This window comes from Euleptes europaea, chromosome 11 (assembly GCF_029931775.1).
Source record: "Euleptes europaea isolate rEulEur1 chromosome 11, rEulEur1.hap1, whole genome shotgun sequence".
Classification (NCBI taxonomy): Eukaryota; Metazoa; Chordata; class Lepidosauria; order Squamata; family Sphaerodactylidae; genus Euleptes; species Euleptes europaea.
The window spans coordinates 43,358,762-43,379,829 of NC_079322.1; the positions used below are offsets into that span (position 1 = coordinate 43,358,762).

General features: G+C 40.6%; 1 protein-coding gene across 1 annotated transcript in view; it reads right to left on the reverse strand.

The window, feature by feature from the left end:
- Nucleotides 1-206: 206 nt before the first annotated feature.
- The window catches only part of DNAH11 (dynein axonemal heavy chain 11), a 164,127-nt gene continuing 143,265 nt past the window's right edge, over nt 207-21,068 (reverse strand). Inside the window, exons 72-81 of the mRNA XM_056857443.1 lie at nt 19,892-20,019; nt 18,689-18,916; nt 17,310-17,501; nt 9,740-9,859; nt 4,821-5,063; nt 3,521-3,703; nt 3,302-3,417; nt 2,574-2,686; nt 1,187-1,327; nt 207-537 (exon numbers count right to left, since the gene is read on the reverse strand). Coding sequence (XP_056713421.1) covers nt 290-537; nt 1,187-1,327; nt 2,574-2,686; nt 3,302-3,417; nt 3,521-3,703; nt 4,821-5,063; nt 9,740-9,859; nt 17,310-17,501; nt 18,689-18,916; nt 19,892-20,019 — 1,712 coding nt within the window. The 3' untranslated portion in view covers nt 207-289. The remainder of the gene's footprint in view (nt 538-1,186; nt 1,328-2,573; nt 2,687-3,301; nt 3,418-3,520; nt 3,704-4,820; nt 5,064-9,739; nt 9,860-17,309; nt 17,502-18,688; nt 18,917-19,891; nt 20,020-21,068) is intronic.

Consider the following 21,068-nt stretch of genomic DNA (forward strand, 5'->3'; position numbering starts at 1 on the left):
TAAGCTTTGACTATTTTTGAGATAGAAGTTACATACAGAGTTGAATACTATCAATACTTATCTAGTTTGGTCTTTTAAAGGCAGGTGCTTTACATATTGTTAAATTTTGTATTTGCATTAGAGATGCATAGCTTTGCCTCCCTCCCCTCGTACAACACCATCCTAAGGACTTTTTGTGGTACTCAGAAGTAACATGTTGACATAATGTCTACATTATGATTAAATGAGAGCAGAGCTCTCCTGGTTTGGCTTGCGTAGCAAAGGCTGGGATCAATTGGATAGAGGTATGCTAAACTGCTAAGATCAAGGCTACTCCCGCAAGCACCCACTTGGCTGGCTTTTCTTTGGTTTTCAGGTTAAACGTCCAAACATATGTGGGCCCTCTATTTTTAGTTTTATATACTGGGCATTTATAAATGTGCTTGGTTTCTTGCCTCTCCACTGGAATCGCTCTTACAAAGATTACTGGCATGACGGGAGTCAGCTCCTTCAGACATGCTTCCGCTATGGCTCCTGCTTGGATATCCCATCTCGCGCCTGTAACCAGAGAAACACGCGGTTGCTGTTAGTTGCATAAAAAATAAATATTCATGAATTGCTTAAGAGAATACCAGTAGTGAAATTTATCTGTCAGGTTATTTTCAAGTGTGCAGTAAAAACAGCCAGCATAACTCTAGGCAAGCCGTGACTCACAGAGTTCAAATTTAGCTTCTGTTTATCCTGGGAGCAGGGGAATTGTATGGTTTGTCAAGGGAAATCCTTTGCAGCCAGAATGTTGTTAGGGGTTGGATCCAGACTAAATTTTCTATCAGCGGAATGAAACTTCCCTGCCTCCTCCCTCATAGGGGATCGATGACACTTAGGAACACTATGAGAGGAGTCTGCATTGGGAAAGGGGAATTGGTGGAAATGGCAAATTTGGTATGGATCCATCTCCACATAATATTAATGAATATAGTAATAATAAAACAGTAGTAGGCAATCTTGTTTTCCTTACTTAGTTCCATGTATTCTAACTGTGCTACACAATAACCCCAGTAAGGCTGAGAAGAGATAAGGTAAGCAAGTAGAAGTTAGTAAGTTCTGTGTTCTTTCACCATTATTTAGCCCACTAGAAAGTATTCTTTAATCTGCTCAATCTGAGTTTCAGTATGTCAGTGATGCCAAATAGCTTTAATATGTTTACCTTCCATAAAAAGTCCAAAAATGTACGCTCCTTCCCTTGGCGGGTGACCATAATCATCTCTACTTTTTTTGGTGACATCTGTTGTTAGACACATCTTATCCAGAGACCAGTTGTTCCTTCGTGCCATGCTTTGCATAATGGCTTTCAAGAAGAAAGGGATTAGTATGTGAATAAATTGTGTATGTAACCTTATGACCTAAGAACAGATAATTTTAAAAGAATCATTTCCTTATTTTTCCAACCTTAGTAGAACAATAAATCCACACTTTCTCAAAAATATTGTCCATTGTTTCTTGAGTCCCAGGTTTGTTGTACAAAAAAAATACTGCAGAAGTAATGCCTCCAACCCAGATGAGGAAATAACAGCATGCTTCCATGTGGACTACTCAGCACTGTAGTACACAGGCATTCGTGCACTGTACTGAAATCAACTCAACTCTACTGGGTTGTGGAACTCTGCCAGGCCTGTGGTTGAGGACAGTGATGGTTCCACTCTGAGTGGCCTCCCTGCCCTTTCCCCTCCCTTTTTCTTTTCCTTCGTTCCCCTCCCCCCATCTTTTCCTTTTTCTCTTTCCTGTTTCTCCCTCCCCCTTCCTTGTTGGCCTCCCCACAATTATTTTCAATACTAGTTTTATAAGGGCACTGTCTTGAATTTTAACGTTTGATAAGGATTTTAAATGTCTGTAGAGGGATTCTATTTAACTGTATATTTTATTGGTTGTCAGCTGCCCTGAGCCTGACTTCAGTCAGGAAAGGGCAGGGTAAAAATTTAATAAACTAAACAAAGCTAAATACATTTATCTCAATATGACTGAGTTTTCAAGTGATTTTAGATATATATATATAGATAGATAGATAGATAGATAGATAGATAGATAGATAGATATAGATATGTATGTATATATGTACACACACATACTTACATATCTGTTGGCTTTTAGCAAATAACTGGGGTTCACTATGATCTCACCAAGGTACTGATCAGGTTCATATCAGCTTAGCTTGAAAGATGCTGTGGCTTCTGGTTCCCCTAGATAATTCACCCAATTCAACATTGTTTTAAATGCCTCACTCATTTGCACTTTTACTTTCAGGATCTTAGTCTTCGGACAAAAGATTTTACCACAGGCACTCATTTGTGCCACCTGTAATCATAGAGTTGGAAGGGACCACCAGGGTCATCTAGTCCAACCCCCTGCACAATGCAGGAAATTCACAACTACATCCACCCCCAGTGACCCCCACTACATGCCTAGAAGATGACCAAGATGCATTCCCTCTCATAATGTTAGAGTCACTTTTGTATTCATGTTTTGAAGAAGGCTGAGTCAAAATACTTTATAAGAATTGTAATCCTGTTTTGCCTGTCAGAGCCAGTAAAACATACCAGTCAAAAAAGACTGAGGGTTGAAGAAACCAGAAAGCCACACTACTGCAGGAAGCACAAGATCTTGTGTCCAAGTGTCAAGTTCTCTACATCGCATAAGAAGATCATTAAACCTAAGGAAGAAACAGAAGATGCATCAAAGCTAACACCTGCTAAGTAATACTTCTAAGAATAATTTTAAATCATGTTATGATTATGTATGATAAACATCTGTAGTTTGTAGGTAGATAGGAATGCAGTAATTAAAGCGCCTCAGTTGGACTGGCTAGTGGAAAGTGAATAGTGACACTGCTAACTTGCCAGCTGTTGTACAGAACTTTAAATGTAAATGTATGGAGCAGAGGTTGCCTACCTTCTCTTTAATGAGAGCTATTTAATTTAAAATATCCTGAGCTACTTCTCAGTGTTACCAAGTTTTGTTCTGTCCTGGAAACAGAACATAGATAAGGAAGAGCGCCAAAAGTGAAACTTAGCAAAGCAGCACAGAGAAAAATCGTATGAAATGAAGGGAAAAGCCTAGAGCAATTTTTAAATGCCTTTTCCTGTGTCTTAGGGAATGCAGTAGCTATTCAGCACTGGCCAACAAGCGACCTATGGAAGCTATCTCCATGTTTTGTTACTGATGTGATAATTAAAATAGAATTTCAAAGGCTCTGATTTTAAAACATGCAGTTTTTAAAATAGAGTTAGAACTACTGTTTAAATTCGATAAAGCATAGGAAATTTACCATTGTGGAAGGCTGTATGTGGAGGGGTACGCTAGGTTGGTCCATGTATCTGGAACCAGGCCAAAAAACAGGGCAGACTGCAGAGCTTCCATGGCAGAAGAAAATGTAAGCTCCCCCTAGATGTTTGTAGAAAACCAGATTATTTCAGTTCATAGAATTCCCTTTCCCAACTAATTTTTAAACAGCTAATTAACTCTTTCATAACTTAATTTCTCTTACTTTCAGACCAAGGTCTAGTTGCTTAAGTGACCTCCGTATCTCTCGAATGAGAATGTTCATCCTCTCACATTCTTGGAAACAAACGAGTATATAGGGGGTTCGAGCAGCAGACTTCTGCATTATGTCAACCATGTTATACTCCTCTGGCAACTTTTCCAAAATATCATCCAAGACATTCTTCACCTGCATACAAAGAAAAACCGTGGGCACTGGCTGGCCCAAACATTTCATTCTCTGGAACAGAACTCCCCCTACATTCTCTTAAAACTAGCTTCTGGTTAGAAAATATGTTTGCTTGCAGTAGTGGGAGGTCTTTCTTCACGCTCAGAGCCTTGTATGCAGACCAAAACACTGCTTCACGGCCATTGTCATTTTTTGGGCTTTATTTTAGATTAGCATTTTGTGCCTAAAGGAACCTGAGACTCAAGGCACGACTGGATATGTTTTTCAGAAATATAGCATGCAGCAACATTAAAGAGCTTTGTATTTTCACCTATAGAACAAGCAGTAAGGGAGTTTTGGAGAGGGAGTAGAAAGTAGGATAAATCTGGAAGAGCAGGCAAGCTACAGTGTTTGTAGGATAACCTAATCTAGGATTCTTCAATCTCAGGTTGTGCAACTGGGCAAGTAAAATCTTTTTTATCTTCAAATTTGTCTTAACATTTACTAGTCAATACTGTGCAGTCCTCTGTGTCAAAGCAAGACAGTTTAAGGGGTTACCTAGCACCGAAATTGAATCTATCTTGATTATTCCACATGTTAAACATCAACTAGTCTTAAAGCTTTAAGGCTTTAAATGTGCATATTCTGAAGAAAGTGGAGCCTCGACCTCTTGCTCGGGATTCTATTAAGGCACAAAAATGATAAGCCGTGTTTTTCCTGTTGTCAACAGAGCATTTGTGTAAGCCTGTCCAACTGGCACAAGAGAATGTTTCTGTGGGGAAAAGGGAGGAAGGTTACTTGTTCTATCATGGGGCGGGGGGAATGCTACTAGCTGTAGTGATTGCATCAATGGGTGAAGACCATGGCACTTCTGGTTCATACCTCTCAGGGAAGGGGACCAGACGCTGTCACTAAAACCAAATCTGACTTCCTGGGAGAAGAGACACCTTCATGAAAAAAGGCTAACAAAAAACCCTCCAACGGTCAAGGTAATGTGAGTGGACAACGTTGCTTCCTGTTTTTAAGCGTGGGCAGACCCATATTTATGGGATAAGAGGAATTGAAATTTACTATTTATGGCAAGCTCTATATTAATGGAGACAAGGAACAAGGATTCTGAAGAAGAGCATAATCTCACTTTTTCTTCTGCTGACTGTCCTACTACCTCCCCAGCAAGCACGTTCCTGGGTTGTATTTCCAAGACAGCCTTGAAAAGGTTATCAGTCAAGACAGTCAAAAAACCTATTTCGGCATTAGGGTGGAGACCATAGAGTGTAGGACTTTCAGGGGGCAGCATTTCATCTATGTACTTGTGGTATCCTGCGTAATCCAAGTTGGGGGGAGCAAAGAAGCCTTGAGCCAAACTGAAATCTCCTTCAAGCTGTAATTAGAAAAAAAAACAATATTCAGTATTTATTGTATTCATTTTGCATCTTTCAGGCAAAGTTCTCCCCACCCCCCATGGACCAAGGTGTTTTTAAATAGTATGGCTTATATCCTACCTGGATTTTCATGGGCACAGGGGAGGGGGATTTCCCTCCCAAGCTGTTCCTGCGTGGACACCCTCCCCCAGTAGCAGCATGGGGAGTAGGCTGACATGGGAGAAGGAAATTGGTGAAAATCACCCTGCCCCATGCTTATGGGAGGGTTTCTGTGTTACTGCAGTAATTATATGTGTGATGGGGGTCAGGCTATCATCCCATTTCACTCCCTTTCCCTAGTAAAGATGCATGTACTTTTTGCCATCCACAGCATTGTTTGAAGCAGTAATAATAACAATGTGGAGCTGCTAAGTCTGTGGCAAAGCACACTCTCCGAAAGCGCTTGCTTACGAAGTTGTTTACATTAGGGACCTTGAACTTTATTATACTATAATTATTCATTGTGCTTAAATATATAGTTCAATCCATCATGCATTGTAAAGCTGGGCAGCATTTCTGATTCACGCATCATGCCATTCTGTCCCTGTAGTGGGTGTGGCACTACTGAGCCAAACACTACAATGTGATTAGCCCTTCATAATCAGTGGAGATTGTTATGCATAAATAATCAGATTCCACGTGCAGTGCTGGTCTTACACCTGGAAACCCTGTGTCCCAGGGGGCTGGGGAGGAGCAGACTGCTGGATGCTTGCAGGTGAGGTGTAAAAGAATCTATGAAAAACAGTTCAGGTAGTACACAGCACAGAGGAGGGCAGAAGGATTATAGGGGGAAAGGGCTGGACTAGGCCTTATTATTTCTTAGCGCTATACCTATAATCAAGATACGTTACTGAGCTAAATTATAATTATTTGTGAACTTCCTGTGTCAGGGTCCTTAAGAAAAGCTGCAGTATCCATAACATGTCTGCAAATGTATTCAAGGGAAGCTTGCCTTAATTACGTTTCCCAAACATGAGCACATATGTGTATGAAACCCATGTTATGCATTTACTTTTCCTATTGAATGGGTTTGCAATAGTAATCCTTGCTTTCCCTTTTTTAAAAAGTAGTAATCAATTTTTTAAAAAAGACTTGCATTTAGGAGCTAGTCAGCACTCAACTACATAGTTAAGAAAACTTATGTGCCAGAGGGTATAGAGATTTTTGCCAATTTCCTCAGCCCACTGATCCCCCTGGAAATTTCATTAATTGGGGATCAATGGACCCTTAGGAACAATATAGAGGGATCTGAATGGAAGTGGGGAATTGGTGAAATTCATAACCACCCTCTTAAGAAAACCTAAGTGCTCTTAAATATTTGGAAAGTGCAGCCCAACATTGTCAGTACTGAATGATTTTAAAAAAAACCTTCCAACAAGAATGTTTCAGTTTTCAATCGCTATAGATTCAGAAAGGTTTACAGAAAGGTGTTTCCTGTATTTCTGCCATTTCACAGTTTGCATTTTTTTTAAAAAAAGATACCACTGCTTGAAACTGAAGGAAGGAAGGAAGATTACTCAGGCATTGCCTTTGGCCACATATATGCATAACATCCTCTATGCAACAAGTTAAAATGTTCAGTGGTCCAAGCTACACATTATGTGAGCTTTATTGATTACCCTAATGACTAAATGCAACTTTAACCTGATAATCAATGCAAATAGAAAGGCAATCCAGACCCCAGCTAGGCATAAAAATGAGTTAACTGATATATTTGTTGACCTTCATCTATATTTACCCAGCTATCAGTTACCTAAGGAACTCCCATTTTTTTACTTAAGGGAAACCATTGTCCAATTAAACAGAAATTATTTTTGTATGAAATAAAGCAGGAGACCTGAATTTATGGTTGGTTACCTTAAGGCATCTAGTACTAGTCATTTTTTTAGACCATACCTATATTTGACATGTACTTGAGTGAAAGCTCAGGCCTGTGAAGGTTAATGGACTGCCTAGGCTAGAAATAGGCTTTCTTATCCATTGGGCAGATGTAGAAGAGGCCTGAGCGGAATATGCCTCCAACGCTGCCTCCTTGACCTCAACTGTCATTTAGAGAAATCAGCTTCCATGGAGGTCAGAAGTACAGTAGCGTTTATCCTTCCCATCTCCATGGTAACTCACTCCTGGGCCATCCAATTGACTTCCAATTGTGCTAAACTGAATGTGGCTTTGTGACATATGAAAACCTACTAGTTAGAGATGGAGTAGATGCAAGCATACTCGCTTTACTTCAAGACACAGCATCAATAGGTGAAAAAGGAATATCCTTCCAACTATTCATGGTGCATGCCAGAAATGTTTTTTTTTAATCTTGTGCTTGCCAACTTTTACCCCTTTCAGATAAACAGAAAAAATAAAAGATATAGGTTGGAATGTTGTCTTTGGTTTGACACGATTAAACCCAAATGAAGTCAATTAGATTGGAAGAGATTCTAGTCCTAGAAGAAGAAGAATTGGTTTTTATATGCTGACTTTCTCTACCACTTAAGGAAGAATCAAACCGGCTTACAATCACCTTCCCTTTCCCTCCCCACAACCAACACCCTGTGAGGTAGGTGGGGCTGAGAGAGTGTGACTAGTCCAAGGTCACCCAGCTGGCTTCATGTGTAGGAGTGGGGAAAAAAATCCAGTTCACCAGATTAGCCTCCGCTGCTCATGTGGTTCTCCAGATCAGAGTCCACCACTCCAAATCACCGCTCTTAACCACTACACCACGCTGGCTAGTATGACATAAGTCATCCACGCTGGTGCTTAGGCATACAACCTTAAACAGACTTACTTAGAAATAAATTCCATTGAAACTAAGATTGCATTGACAACATGCAATTAGATACAGAGTTATAAAAACTATCACATCTAAAATAAAACATTCTCAACTGATACAAATCTCACTAATAACATGATGGCTTGCAATAGCTTTTGGAAGCAATGATAAAAGTATCAGTCATAGCAACTGGTATGAAGCTGACTTCATAATTCCATTTCAGCATGGGGAAAACCTGGAAGGTATATGAAAGTGTTATAATGCTATGGGGAAGCGGGGGAAGAAAACACTGACCTTTGTTTCTTGCCAGGCAAGTGTCCTTCCCATCAGTATCTCATCTTGTGGGAGGTGTGCCTGCAAAGTTCTTTAGCCTGGGGAGGGGGGCCTAAATTCTTGGTCATGCGACTTGGGAGGGTGAGGAGTATGAAGAATGTCACACAGAAAGGAGAGGGCATCTGAACACCCCCCGAGCAGCTTTAATGGGAAAGAGCTGTACCTTATGGAAGACTTATGGTACTCCCTGGAGCTGTGTCCAGGATATGAACTGCTTCTGGGAGTCCAAATAGTGGAGGTAACCAATATGTTTTATCAGTTATGTCTGCTACAATGGGTGTGCATTTGTTCATGGACACGACTGGTCACCATCATTTAAGCAAAGCTAAGCTGTAGCTGCCTGGCCTGGATAGCCCAGGATAGCCTGATCTCAGAAGCTAAGCAGGGTTGGCCTTGGTTAATACTTGAATGGGAAACAACCAAGGAATACCAGGGCCAACACAGAGGGAGGCAATGCCAAACTACCTCTGAACATCTCATGCCTTGAAAACCCCATCAGGGGTCACCATAAGTCATAGAATCAGAGCTGGAAGGTGCCACACAGGCCACCTAGTTTTGAATTTCCTGCACCCTGGTGGTCCCTTCCAACTCTATGATTCAATGCAGGATCAGCGTAAAGCACACCTGACAAGTGTTCATACAGCTACTGCTTGAAGACTGCCAGAGAAGGGGAACTCCCTACCTCCCTAGGCAGCCGATTCTACTGTTGAACTACTCTCACAGTAAAAAAAATAAAATCCTAATATCCAGCCAGTATCTTTGTCCGTAATTTAAATCAATTATTGCGAGTCCTATCCTCTGCTGCCAACAGGAACAGCTCCCTGCCCTCCTCTAAGTCACAGCCCTTCAAATACTTAAAAAAAGCAATCATTTTCCCCATCAACCACCTCCTTTCCGAACATTCCCAGGTATCTCAGCCTTTCCTCATAGAGCTTGGTCTTCAGGCCCACAGCCTGGTCTGAAAATCAGCTGTAACTTTACACAAAAGGAAAAAAACACCGTATCTAGTTTGCTGTAACCAACTCTAAACAGGGCTTCCTTGAAGACTGATCAGAAGTTAGTGAATGCAGAATAAGGATGCCTACTTTTTCACTCCCCAGTCTTTTCACTCAATCTCACCTTAGTGCAGTACCCCTCCTTAGTATAGTCCTTGCCCCACATGATTTTTGTCCATGCAGGTCTCATGATCTCTACCATAGTCCTTTTGGTGATCAAAGAGGATCCCCTCCTCCCCTTTTCACCAGTGGAGAAGCTGGTTGGATACAATATGTATTTGTTTTATTTACATTATTTATAGTCCACCTTTCTCACAGGGACTCAAGGCAGACTACAATACTCTGGTAACTTTTGTTCAACTGAACTAGCTTTGGTTAATGTACTTCCTGGTATGAGGCATTTATTTATTTTTACTTTACAGAGGCTTTTAGTATTTTCATATATTCTTGTATTTTTTTAAAACGTTTTGTTTCAAAAGGCTTGCAGACAATATTGTAACAAAATTGTTGTCGTGCCATTTTCTTCATATCTATACATTATTACCAGGGAAGGGCTCATGAATTCTTCTAAATATGTGTGACAGAGTCTGCGGTCCCAGTCATCAGTGATGTGTCCGCCATACATTATCTCACCAAAGAGATAGCGCAAGTCTTCCCATGGAACCTACAGAACATAATGGAATGTATAATTAAATAGGACGCTTTCTAAAAGGACAAACCAAAGTCATTCAGAATAGCGCTGATGTGACAAAACACTGACTTCATTAGCACAAAGAGAAAAATCAACATACTTTTGCCCAGTTTTTTCAATATTTCCAGTGCAGTGGTACTCGCTGGCTCGTGGGTAGCCACACTCATAATTACCATCAAACAAAGAGTCACATGACTACTGTATGACCTGTGCACCAGCCCACCAAACACATACCTACAATAAGTATCTATTAATATTAGATATATGACTATAACCTTTTAAATCACCAGAACAAATGTGAACATGTTGGGTCGTCTCTCCCTCTCTCCATAAGGCTTGCACATTACCCACCCTCCAGTTCCTGTGGTGACAGCTGTTTCAAGGTGAGAACCAGTTGCCAATCACAAGTCCTACTGGGCCATGCTGCCTTTCCTGGAACTTGGGGTGGATTCCACATTAGAGAACAATGCCCAGAAGAGTCACAGGTTGCATGTCAAAGAACCACATGTGGCTATCCAGCCACTGAGTGAGTTATCACTGAGTTATCAGGGCTATTCATGGGTACTAGTTAAAATGGATACTAGTCATGATGCATACCTATACTCTTCATGATCAGAGGAGCATGCTGAATATATTAGGTGCTGTGGAACACAGGCAGGATAGTGCTGCTGCCATTGTCTTGTTTGTGGACTTCCTAGAGGCACCTGGTTGGCCACTGTGTGAACAGACTGCTGGATTGATGGGCCTTGGTCTGTTCCAGAATGGCTGTTCTTATGTTCTTATCACTGTTCTAGTGGAATTTAGCCCTGACCTGGATAGCCCAGACTAGCCTGATCTTGTCAGATCTCGTCAGTGTCACCCCTGGTTAGTATTTGGATAGGAGTCCACCAGGGAAGTCCAAGGTTGTGATGCAGAGGCAGGCAATGGTTAGTATCTTGCCTTGAAAATGCCAAAGGGTCACCATGAGTCAGCTGTGACTTGATGGCAAAAAAGGTGGAATTTATGTAAAAAGAACAGAATTGTAATGCAGAGCATCAACCTATCCTGCTGCGCTAATATGATAGCCAAGGTTGGCTTGCCAGACTGATACATGCTGCATAGGCTGAATCAGGCGGCCTTTAGCCCCATTCTGACTGTTTGGTTGTTGGCACAGTGACATATAGCAACCAGCCCCTAATTTACACTGAAGTCAAAGAATTGTGCTCAAGCTACAATTCTACGTGCACTTATTTGGAAGCACTCCTCACTAGAGGGACTTCTTTCTGAGGACACATAAATTGGATCAGGGTGCAAAATTACTGAAGTTCCAAGCATTTCATCTTAACTAGTTTGTGGCTCGGCATAACAGCAGGAAAGCTCTAATTCCTGATTTTACTATCTTGGGGGAGGTGCTTTTAAAGCAGCAACAAAAATCCTTTGAAAATACTGTGCAAGACAAGAGAATGTAATGCACTAAAAACGTGTTTCATTATGTGGTCTTTAGAGTTAAGTATAAATTCTTGTTAGCCCTGGGATGTATGGATTGATATCTTTTATCTATCCCTTCAAAATATAATAAAGGAGTGAAACAGTATTATTTTAATTTGGGATGCTCTGAAGGTTTTCAGCAGGAATGTAGTTAACATTTATATGATCACATATTCAAGAGAGTTATGTGTGTTGTAGGGCTGTGCACATAATGCTCTTCAAGTAGCTTGTGATTAATGACCAGAGGATGTTTATTTTTTAAAAGGCACTGCCACATTAAGTAAAATTGGCTAAGCAAATTTTCTTCCATAGATTGATTTCAAGAAAAAAAAAATACAACAATTTATGACGAAGCCCTTCCAGACAAGAACCTTGCATCCTCAGGGGCAGTATTTGCCTCCCAACTGTTCAAGTAAAAACTTAATTATAGGCTTGTGTATTACATGAGGTGACAGAGCAGCGGAAATTAAAAGCAGCAGCTATTCCAGTGCGCTCACTGCAAGTTTATTTCTGTTTCAATACACGACTATCTAAATGCATTTTTTATATAATCCATGCTGAACTCAATAAAAAAGGAGGCGGTCAAATTAAAACATCTAAGACAATTTTGAATTTGAATATGGTAAATCCTTTTTAGTCTTAAAATACAATTATTGTATATTAAGTTTCAAGGTTTACATAAGTAATTTACCAAATAATATTGCTTTTTCTTCAGTGTGCTTTATAGTATTCTGTTTCCAAGAGCTTCAGTTATTTAATAAATGTGATTCAGAAAAGCCAAACAACTGTGTTTTTATCAGCATTGGCACTGCCATTTACGGTAAATTAGGAAAGCCCCGCTAAATCTAGGTAATCAAGATTTTCTTATGATTTCCTAGGGCAACCATAGAAGTTCTGTGTTGGGGTAAAGGGCTTTTGCACACAATGGAGCTATGCAATCTATTTAGAAGCCAAAAACTTCCCCTGTGCCCCATCCTAATGCCTGATAACAGATAGCAGCAGCATTGAACCATCAGTGTTCAGTGCCTGACAGACTATGTAACCCTTTGTCTCAGACTCAAAAAGTGCAATATGTATGTATGTGACTATGTCAAAACTCTATGAATTGTGGGTGAAAAAAATTCTCCACAGGCAAATAACTGAAATTCAGTTATGGGATGAATTTTGAACCCACATTCCATACTTGTACCTTTATTTGCTTCAAAAAAATGATGCATTCTACTTGTTCAAAAAATTCCATGATCATGCAGTATGAGAGGCTGGTTTGTAAGTCTGTTTTGATGAAGACTTCTTATTCATGAACTCCAGCCACTCACTGCTGCTACTTAACACATTGAACTACCTCCTTTTAGTGATCTGAGTCACAAGAGTTAATGGAAAACAATTTCAGCTCTATCCCAGTAAAATTTACTGTTTCTCTTTAGCATGTTGAATAGGTGCAAAGGTTACAGACATCATGTGTTGTCTAAATAGGTGCACATTGGAACCAACGATATTGAGAAATGTAGTTTAGTGGTCCTGGAGGGAAAAAATTAAGTTACTATGCAGAAAGTTAAAGGCCAGGACCTCAGAGGTAGGAATATTCCCAGGGCCAGCTAGATAGGCATAGTTCGCATGGATCAGAAAGGAGGGCGGGTTTTCTGGGACAAGCCAAACCTATGCAAGAGAGATGGACTCCATTTAAATCAAAAGAGAACCTGGCTGCTGGGCATAAGCCAGCTGGAGCTAGAGAGCCACCAATTCAGGGCAACTCAGTCCGAAGAGATAGTGAACAGGTTAGAACAGGTTAGAAGTGTGTGGATAAGAGTGAACTGGTACACATTAGATTAGGGGTGGGGAACCTTTTTCCTGCCAAGGGCCATTTGCACATTTATAACATCATTCGGAGGCCACACCAGGTGTAGATCTCGTGGTGGTGGGGGAGAGGCTAGGGTTGTCAGGTCTCCGGCCACCACCTGGAGGTTGGCAACCCCAGGGGAGGCCACGCAGAGAAGGCCTGGAGGCTCCCCCAGTCCTCTCCCCACCTGGCAGGAGGGCAGCCAGCTGTGGGCCCGAGCAAACGAGGCGCCAGGGAGGCGCAGCCTGTGGTCGATCGGCAAGGGAGGAAGGAAGACAGAGAAAGAGGAAAAGGGAGAGAGGGAGAAAGAAACGGAAAGAGGGGGAGAAGACAAAGAAAGAGACAGAAAGAGAGGGAGAGAGAAAAGCCTTCTCCCCCCACACACACACACCCGCTGGCCCCACGCGACCTGGCCCCAGGCTTCATGCCCTCCCCGCCCCAGAGTCCACAAAAGGCCCCCTGAAGTCCGATCGGCTCCTGCGTGCATGCTCTGCCACCGGGAGCCGGGGGCCTCTTCCCCCACCCCTCACTGCTCAACAACCGACAGGCAGCAAGAGGGGCTTACAGGGTGCCCCAGTGTTCCTGCACACTGCGGCTATAGGGGGCAACCTTGGGGGAAGCGTCCCTCCCCCTCCTCTCGCCGACCAACAGCTGTCAGTCAGCGAGAGGACGTCCAAAGGGCACCGCAGCACCCCTGCAAGCCGTGGCCCCAGGAACACCCTCAGGGAGGGCCGCCCTATGCCGCGCCTCTGTGGCGGGGCCTCGGAGCTCCCAAGGGCCACAAAAACTGTCCTCAGGGGCTGCATACGGCCCCCAGGCCTGAGGTTCCCCATCCCTGCATTAGATCCTTCCAAAAGGCTTTTGACAAGGTACCACAACAAAGACTCCTTAGTAAGCTAAGCAGTTATATGGATCCTTTTATGGATTAAAACTGGTTCAATGACAGGAGGCAGAGAGTAGGAATAAATGGACAGTTCTTGCAATGGTGGTCCTGATGAGATGAAAATTGTGTAAAAGAAAGAAAGAAAGCGAGAAGTCCTACAAGGATTGGTATTGGGACTGAAGTTTTTTTTATAAATGATTTGGAATTGAGGATAGCAGTGTAGCAGCCAAATTTTCAAGTCATTCCAAATATTCAGGACATTGTAAACCAGGATTGTAAGAAGCTATATCTGTTTAAATGTGGGAAATGAAATGCAGTAAATTTAAGAATAAGGTGATGCACACTGGAACCAAACATTTTTAACTTCCTATAGATTTTGGGGGTCTAGTGGAAGCTTGATTCAAATATTTTCAGGGAGCTGCAGCATTGAAAAAGGCAAAGTCCATGCTGGGAATAATTAGGAAGAGGGACTGAAAATAAAACAACAGATGTTATAATGTCTCTATATAGATCTACAACATGGATTCTGGTTGCCATAGTTTGAAATGAATATTGCAGAGGTGGAAAAAGTGCAGAAGAGGGCAACCAAGATGATTGAGGTGCTAGAGCACCTTTCCTAACAGGAAGGGCCGAAGTGTTAGCGACTTCTCAGCCTAGAAAAAAAGATAGGACACGGTACAGGCTTATAAAATTATGTGTGGGGTGGAGAAAGTAGAGAGAACTTTTATTCCTCACTCATAATACCATAACTGGATGGTAACCAATGAAGTTGATGGGCAATGGATTCAAGTGAGACAAAAGGAAATACTTCTTTACTCAACAAGTAATTAAATTGTGGCATTCACTGCCAGTAAAGGTAGTGATGGCCATGATCATAGGTTAGAGGAAATGAGAATTAGACAGATAGGTCTATCAATGGCTACTAGCCATGGTGAGTAAAGAGAACCTCCTTATTCAGAAGAGGCAGCTAACATCTGAATACCACTGCTAGGAGGTAACATCAGGAGAAGGCCTTAGCCTCTGTACCATATTTGCTGGTCCTTTGGGTAACTGATTGGCCGCTGTGTGAACCTGTATTCTGGACTGGATGGACCACAGTTTTGAAACTTTAACAGTGTGCTTTATTAGTATGAATCCTCTAATATCATTACTATATAATCCAATTCAGACAAAAAGGAAAAAAATAATCCCTACATATACTGCTATTAGCTTCAGCTGTAAAGGCTGAGAGAACCTGAAGCCAAACTGCATAAAAAACAGATGGGATGAAATTAAATCATGACCACCAGCCAATTTACAGAAAACGACCTAGTGCTTGCTTGGATTATTCTGTACCACTCAGATAGGTAAATGATTTTTGTTCACATTGCCTGCATTTTGACACTGAAAAGCAATTCAGTTTTTTAAAGGTGGTCCCAGGAGCTCATGTCCCATTGTAAAATAAGTAGTGAATTCCCTGAGGGCTGAACGTATGCAGAAGGAAACCTGCAACGGCAAACTGAGTATGTAATCAGAGAAATCGGTTTAATAGGCAAGATTTATATCTGGTACATTAGGTCTGCAGAAATCTGCACTATATTTAGAAGGCCACAATAGACTCTTTTGTAACCTATACTCTGATATAATAAATGTTTAATATACATATAGTAGAAAAAGGAAGAGACACCATTTTTCTCTTATACCTCCTTGTAATATTCATACATTTTTACAATATCATTATAAAATGAAGCAATTATTGAAACTGTGACATTCCACATTCACAGTAAGTTGCCCATTGTATTATTCTTTCCCATCTGGAATGAAGAAAAGCTGGAAATAATGTGTACTTTATGTGGGACATGGAATATAATGTTAACACATATGGATAAAATTAGCAATGGATATAAGGGTGGGCTAATTTGAGTGTTGCATAATGTATTTTTTAAAAAGCTTATAATCTGCATAGTCCTCTGATGTGTTTTAAATATACAAAGCAAGAGTGCACTATCAGCATCTCTCAATAGTAAAGGCATAACTAATCGGCGATAAGTAATACTGAGTACCCCTGTTTAAGAATATAAGAAATGCTTATAGTATTAAGCCAAATTGACCTAGTTCAGCATTCTTTATTAGAATCACAGCAACGATTAGGTACTACGTGGTCCACCAGAGACTGGCCAGATGTCCACCAATAGACTAAGCGACACCATCCGCCTCCCATTTATATGTAATTATGCTCCTGATTAAGCTTGAACATACTTTGAAAATCCATTGAAAAGACTGGAAAAGATGAGTTTTCAGCAGAGCTAAAATAGCCCTGTTAATATCACAAACATTTCTACTAGGCAGGCAAAAATCTATGGGCAAAAACAGGTTTTGTGCACAGCTCTGTTGTAGTGCGAGTGCAAAAGCCAGTTGTGGGAAGAGACAAATGCAGACTCACCTGTCTCCCTTTGTGCCTGGATCTATATATCAAGTCCCTAATCAGTTACTGCTAGACAGTAAAATATTATGATAAGCTTTTATTGGACCAACTATGTTAGCCAGCTTTCGAAGATGCACAAAACTCATTACAAGCAGAAGGGTGAATTCTAAACATCTTACTTCCACCCCTCCCCACATACATACATGATTTTTATCAGTTGTATCATGTGGACAGTTTTGTATCCTCCAACTAGCAGCTGATCTCCAAAGAGAGTAAATCACTTATCTAGTCTGAAACTTGGACTCACGGGGAACATTTCTGAGAAAGTCACAACAAGGTGGCCTTCAATCCATAATAATGACACACACAGGAAATGCACCATTATTTATACATGTGATGTGCCGCAAATTGCTTCCATCATCAGAATTAATTGTAGTGATTATTAATGCAATGTTATGAACTGTCTGGACTGCTGTATGTAATTACAGTTGTGCAAATGCTTCATTACCTGCCTAATGAATTTGGCATATATGCACATATAAACCACTGTTTTTGTTAACATAATGAAGGACATTTTTATTTATTTTATTTTATTTTAGTGAACTCAGTAGTGTGGAACTGGATCAACTTATGTTATGAAGTTCAACCAGCCACTGTGGAAAACCTTTGATCTGTGTGATATATATACCCAACAACAGATGCATATTTGATTTATTTCTCTAAAGACTTCCAAGGAAATTCATTCTGTTCCCTCTTGTTCTCTTCTAAAAGAAAGAACACTAGAATCACCACCCTACCAAAAAGATATTTGACTTCCCACCCTAATTCTTACTTTAGTGTTTGCCTCCAGATAGTTGTAGAGGACATTGACACAGATGGTAAGATCTCCCATGTTAAAAGGATATCTTCGATTCCATCCTTGAGGTCCAAACTTGCGTCTTCCGGCAACACAGGTGTGAAAGTAGCAGAGGGAAAAGAATATACTTTTAAACTCCTGCTCCTTGGCACATAATTCAAGTATATCCTATTAAACAAAGAAATATGAACAAAATTTGTATCAAATCACCAAGACCCTATGTCTGTGCTTTCCTTAAGAGGATTAATTGCTTTTCTCATGTTGATATGTAAGCTAGAAATGGTTGAATCTAATAGTATATTCAGTTCTGTAGATATTGCTTAAATGAAATTTAATGCAATTATTACCACAGCAAGGGAATTCTCTGTGCACAACGACATATGCTTCTGCGCAACTTCTTGGATCTAGACCATATACTGCATTACAGCTGACTGGCAGTGTAACAAAAAGTAAGTCTAAAACTGCAAATAATTCAAGGCAACATGTTGTATTCTTGAAGATATCATATGTATAAGAAAATGCATTTATATCAGGCATGCCTAATTTACAATCTACTAAGCTAAAGGTAGCCTACCAACAGGCTTGATAAACCTGCTTATATACTGGTGTGATTGCAAAAACAGGGGAGTTGTCATGCATCTGGAAGACCCCAATATATGGTTCATATGGTGCCTTTGGTATAGTGTACCACAAGTTATGCAGGCCTCATGTACATTAGAACATATGAAGTGCAGCACACACACTGGTCACAGGACTACTGAACACATCAGCTGCCCAATCAATACATTCCTGGCAAAATAAAACAACCAGTTTACCATGAAGCTGCCCATCTGGCTTTTACCAGACTATATTGGGAAAAAGGGATGTGGATATCAGTCATTTTTTTTTTAGTCTTTTTGATGGAAAGGCATTGTATAAATGCATAATGAAATATTTTGCTACCTCAATCATTTGTTCATGATTACTTTACACAGAAAAACTAGCTTAAAGAAATGGCTCATCAGTTTGCAACTCTGATAGTCAGTTGCATGGCAGAGACAATCATATTTCTCTACCAGTAGAATGGTTTACTACTTTGCAACTATTTTATTTCCCACTGGTGTGGGCCTAGACCATGGTGCATGTGTGTGTGTGGGAAGAGGGTCATGAACATCAAACCACAATGCACTCTTCTGGTTAACAGTTGGAATAGACATTGCAGGATAAGACCCTTGTGACACCTGAGAACTGATTTTGCACTTGAAAACCCAAAGATTCCACACTCAGTACCCAATGGCCAGAACAAGGCCTTTTATTAGAATTTTATTAGAATTTAGAAAGAAACAGAAAACGATTGGTGCACAACTTATCCTGACCTGGTCAAAATTGTACAGAGCAGCATGAAGATTTGTCAGCATTCCAGTTGGTGGTTCATTAATAATTTTAATGGAATTTTCTAATATTCCTTGAGGTATGATGTGTTCTTTAGGAGTTGGAGCTGGTTCAGCACTAATAAAGACACGGTAGTCCAAGTGACTTTGTTTGCTGTATTGCTCCAGCAGTTTTTCTAAGGTCCCCAACCATTTGACTACAAGGTGTATATTCTGTACGAGAGAATGAAACATTTTCACTGTAAAAACAAGTTTATCATTTTAAAAGGATAAGACCTAAGCACTGTTGTCCTTTCATTGTTGCGCAGTTGCTTGACAATGGACATGGCAGCACTCCAAGTATCATTTAATTCTAAAATAATTTCAAGACTAGAGAGGAGTTAAAGACTGTGCAAGAAGGTTTCCGCTTCAATTACATTAACATTATCTGTAGGCAGTATTAGGAAACTGGGATTCGCAAAGTGTTTGAATATATAAATAATTTCTTCTACATCCAACAGATGGCTGTTCCCAGAGCTCGGAGAATGTTCAGAAATGATTATTTCATTTATTTACATTATTTACAGTCTACCTTTCTCACAGAGACTCAAGGCTGATTACATAATGTAAGATATTACAATCAATAGGATGAGGAGACATCAAACTATGTAATAGGACTAGGACTGCAGAAATCTGAAACAAGGCATATTAAACGTGAAATGTTAAACCAGGCAAGAAATATTACTACTTAAGTAGAAATATAATACAGTTTATTTGAAATATCAACATATTGGGTTGAAATATGTTTTCCCGCCAAAGAGTATATGCCAGTGGAAGACACTGCAAGTATGGCACGATAACAGTCCCACTTGTAACTCTCGTCTCAGAGATATGTTTGACAGAACATCATCTCCCATTCCTGAAGCAGCCATTTTTGAGGAGCAAGAAGGACTTAGCACCAGCCAATTAAGACAGGTAGCACTAATTTTGGTGGTTTTTCAGAATCGTTAAGATTAAGGGAAAGTTACAAATGCCACAAACACTCCATAAACCTCTTTACTGCCAGGTGAAGCATTCTTCTCTCAGAATTACACAGAACCTATGTTGATTATTTATGTTACTGACAGATACTTCACCGGTCCAGCATGCTTGGCATCAGCCACTCCACTGCATACATAAAGAACATCAATCACACCATTATGCACTTACTTGGAGAATAACCCAGTGCCCGTACTTGGCAGCTTTCTTTAATGCCTCCTCTGCAACAATCTCTTGTCCTTGTCCTAAAGAGATATTATGAAATTTTCCAGAGTCGATTGTGAAGCCAAGTTTTTTGCCTGCAAGTGCAGCAACGGGGGGGGGGGGGGTAAACAAAAGGGTGTGTGTGGAAGGGGGGAAAGATAATGCCCCATTAATTTCACTATCACTGGGACAATGTGCATTCATTTTTCTGAAGCCCTTCACTCAACACTATTTCAACAAGCAAAATTGCGAGCTCTCAACAGCAGTCTTACTTCTGGTATCGGGCGGGGGGGAAGCATACAGAAATCTGCTCCCTTGGTTTAAAGATAATGAACCTTTTGACATTTTGATAGATGCTAGGTATTGTTACCGAGCTTTATAAACTCATACAGGGGGTGCAAACCATTTCCCTTGTGGAAAAAAGGGAGCAACATGTGGTAGCTATCACATCAGTTTTTTAACTGATTGGTTCAGTGGGTAAATGCGCAAGCTTCTCACCTTGTGAGGCCTGAGTTTAAATTGAGCACAGTCAGGTCACAGCTGTATTAACCTGGTATTCTCAGCAGAGTCGGTGGGGAATAGTAATCCTAAGTACAAAGCGACACTTTCTTACACAATTGAATATAGTTTGTATAATGACCATTATTTAGTCACAGGGGGCACAAGATTACATGAGCATGGAGAAAATTGCCCTCTGGCCCTCATCTAGTCAAAAGGTAAGGAACTGCACAAAAGAGCCTGCATTATGCCAAGCAGAGGAATGTTCAATCTAAAAATTTCTTCACACTGTAGTGCTAATAGCCTCGCACTTTTTATCCATCCTTCCATAGTGAATGAAGGGTTAGGGCAGAGGGGAAGAAATCTTTAAAACTTAACTCTTGTTGAGGAAAACAATTCCAAATTTAAATCTGCTTTATTCTTTATAATGAGTATTTGTGGGGGTTTTGTGAGCTTAACATGCATTAATTAAAGACCAACTCTCGCCCTAAGTCAAAGCACAAACCCCCATTGTTACCAATCACAGCCTATGCATTAAGAAAAGGTTTATGGGCTCTACAAATCAGCAACAGAAAAAAAAATGTATCAGGGAGACTTCCTGCTACTACAGCCATGTTAGAATTCCTGCCAAAATGCCTGTAAATGC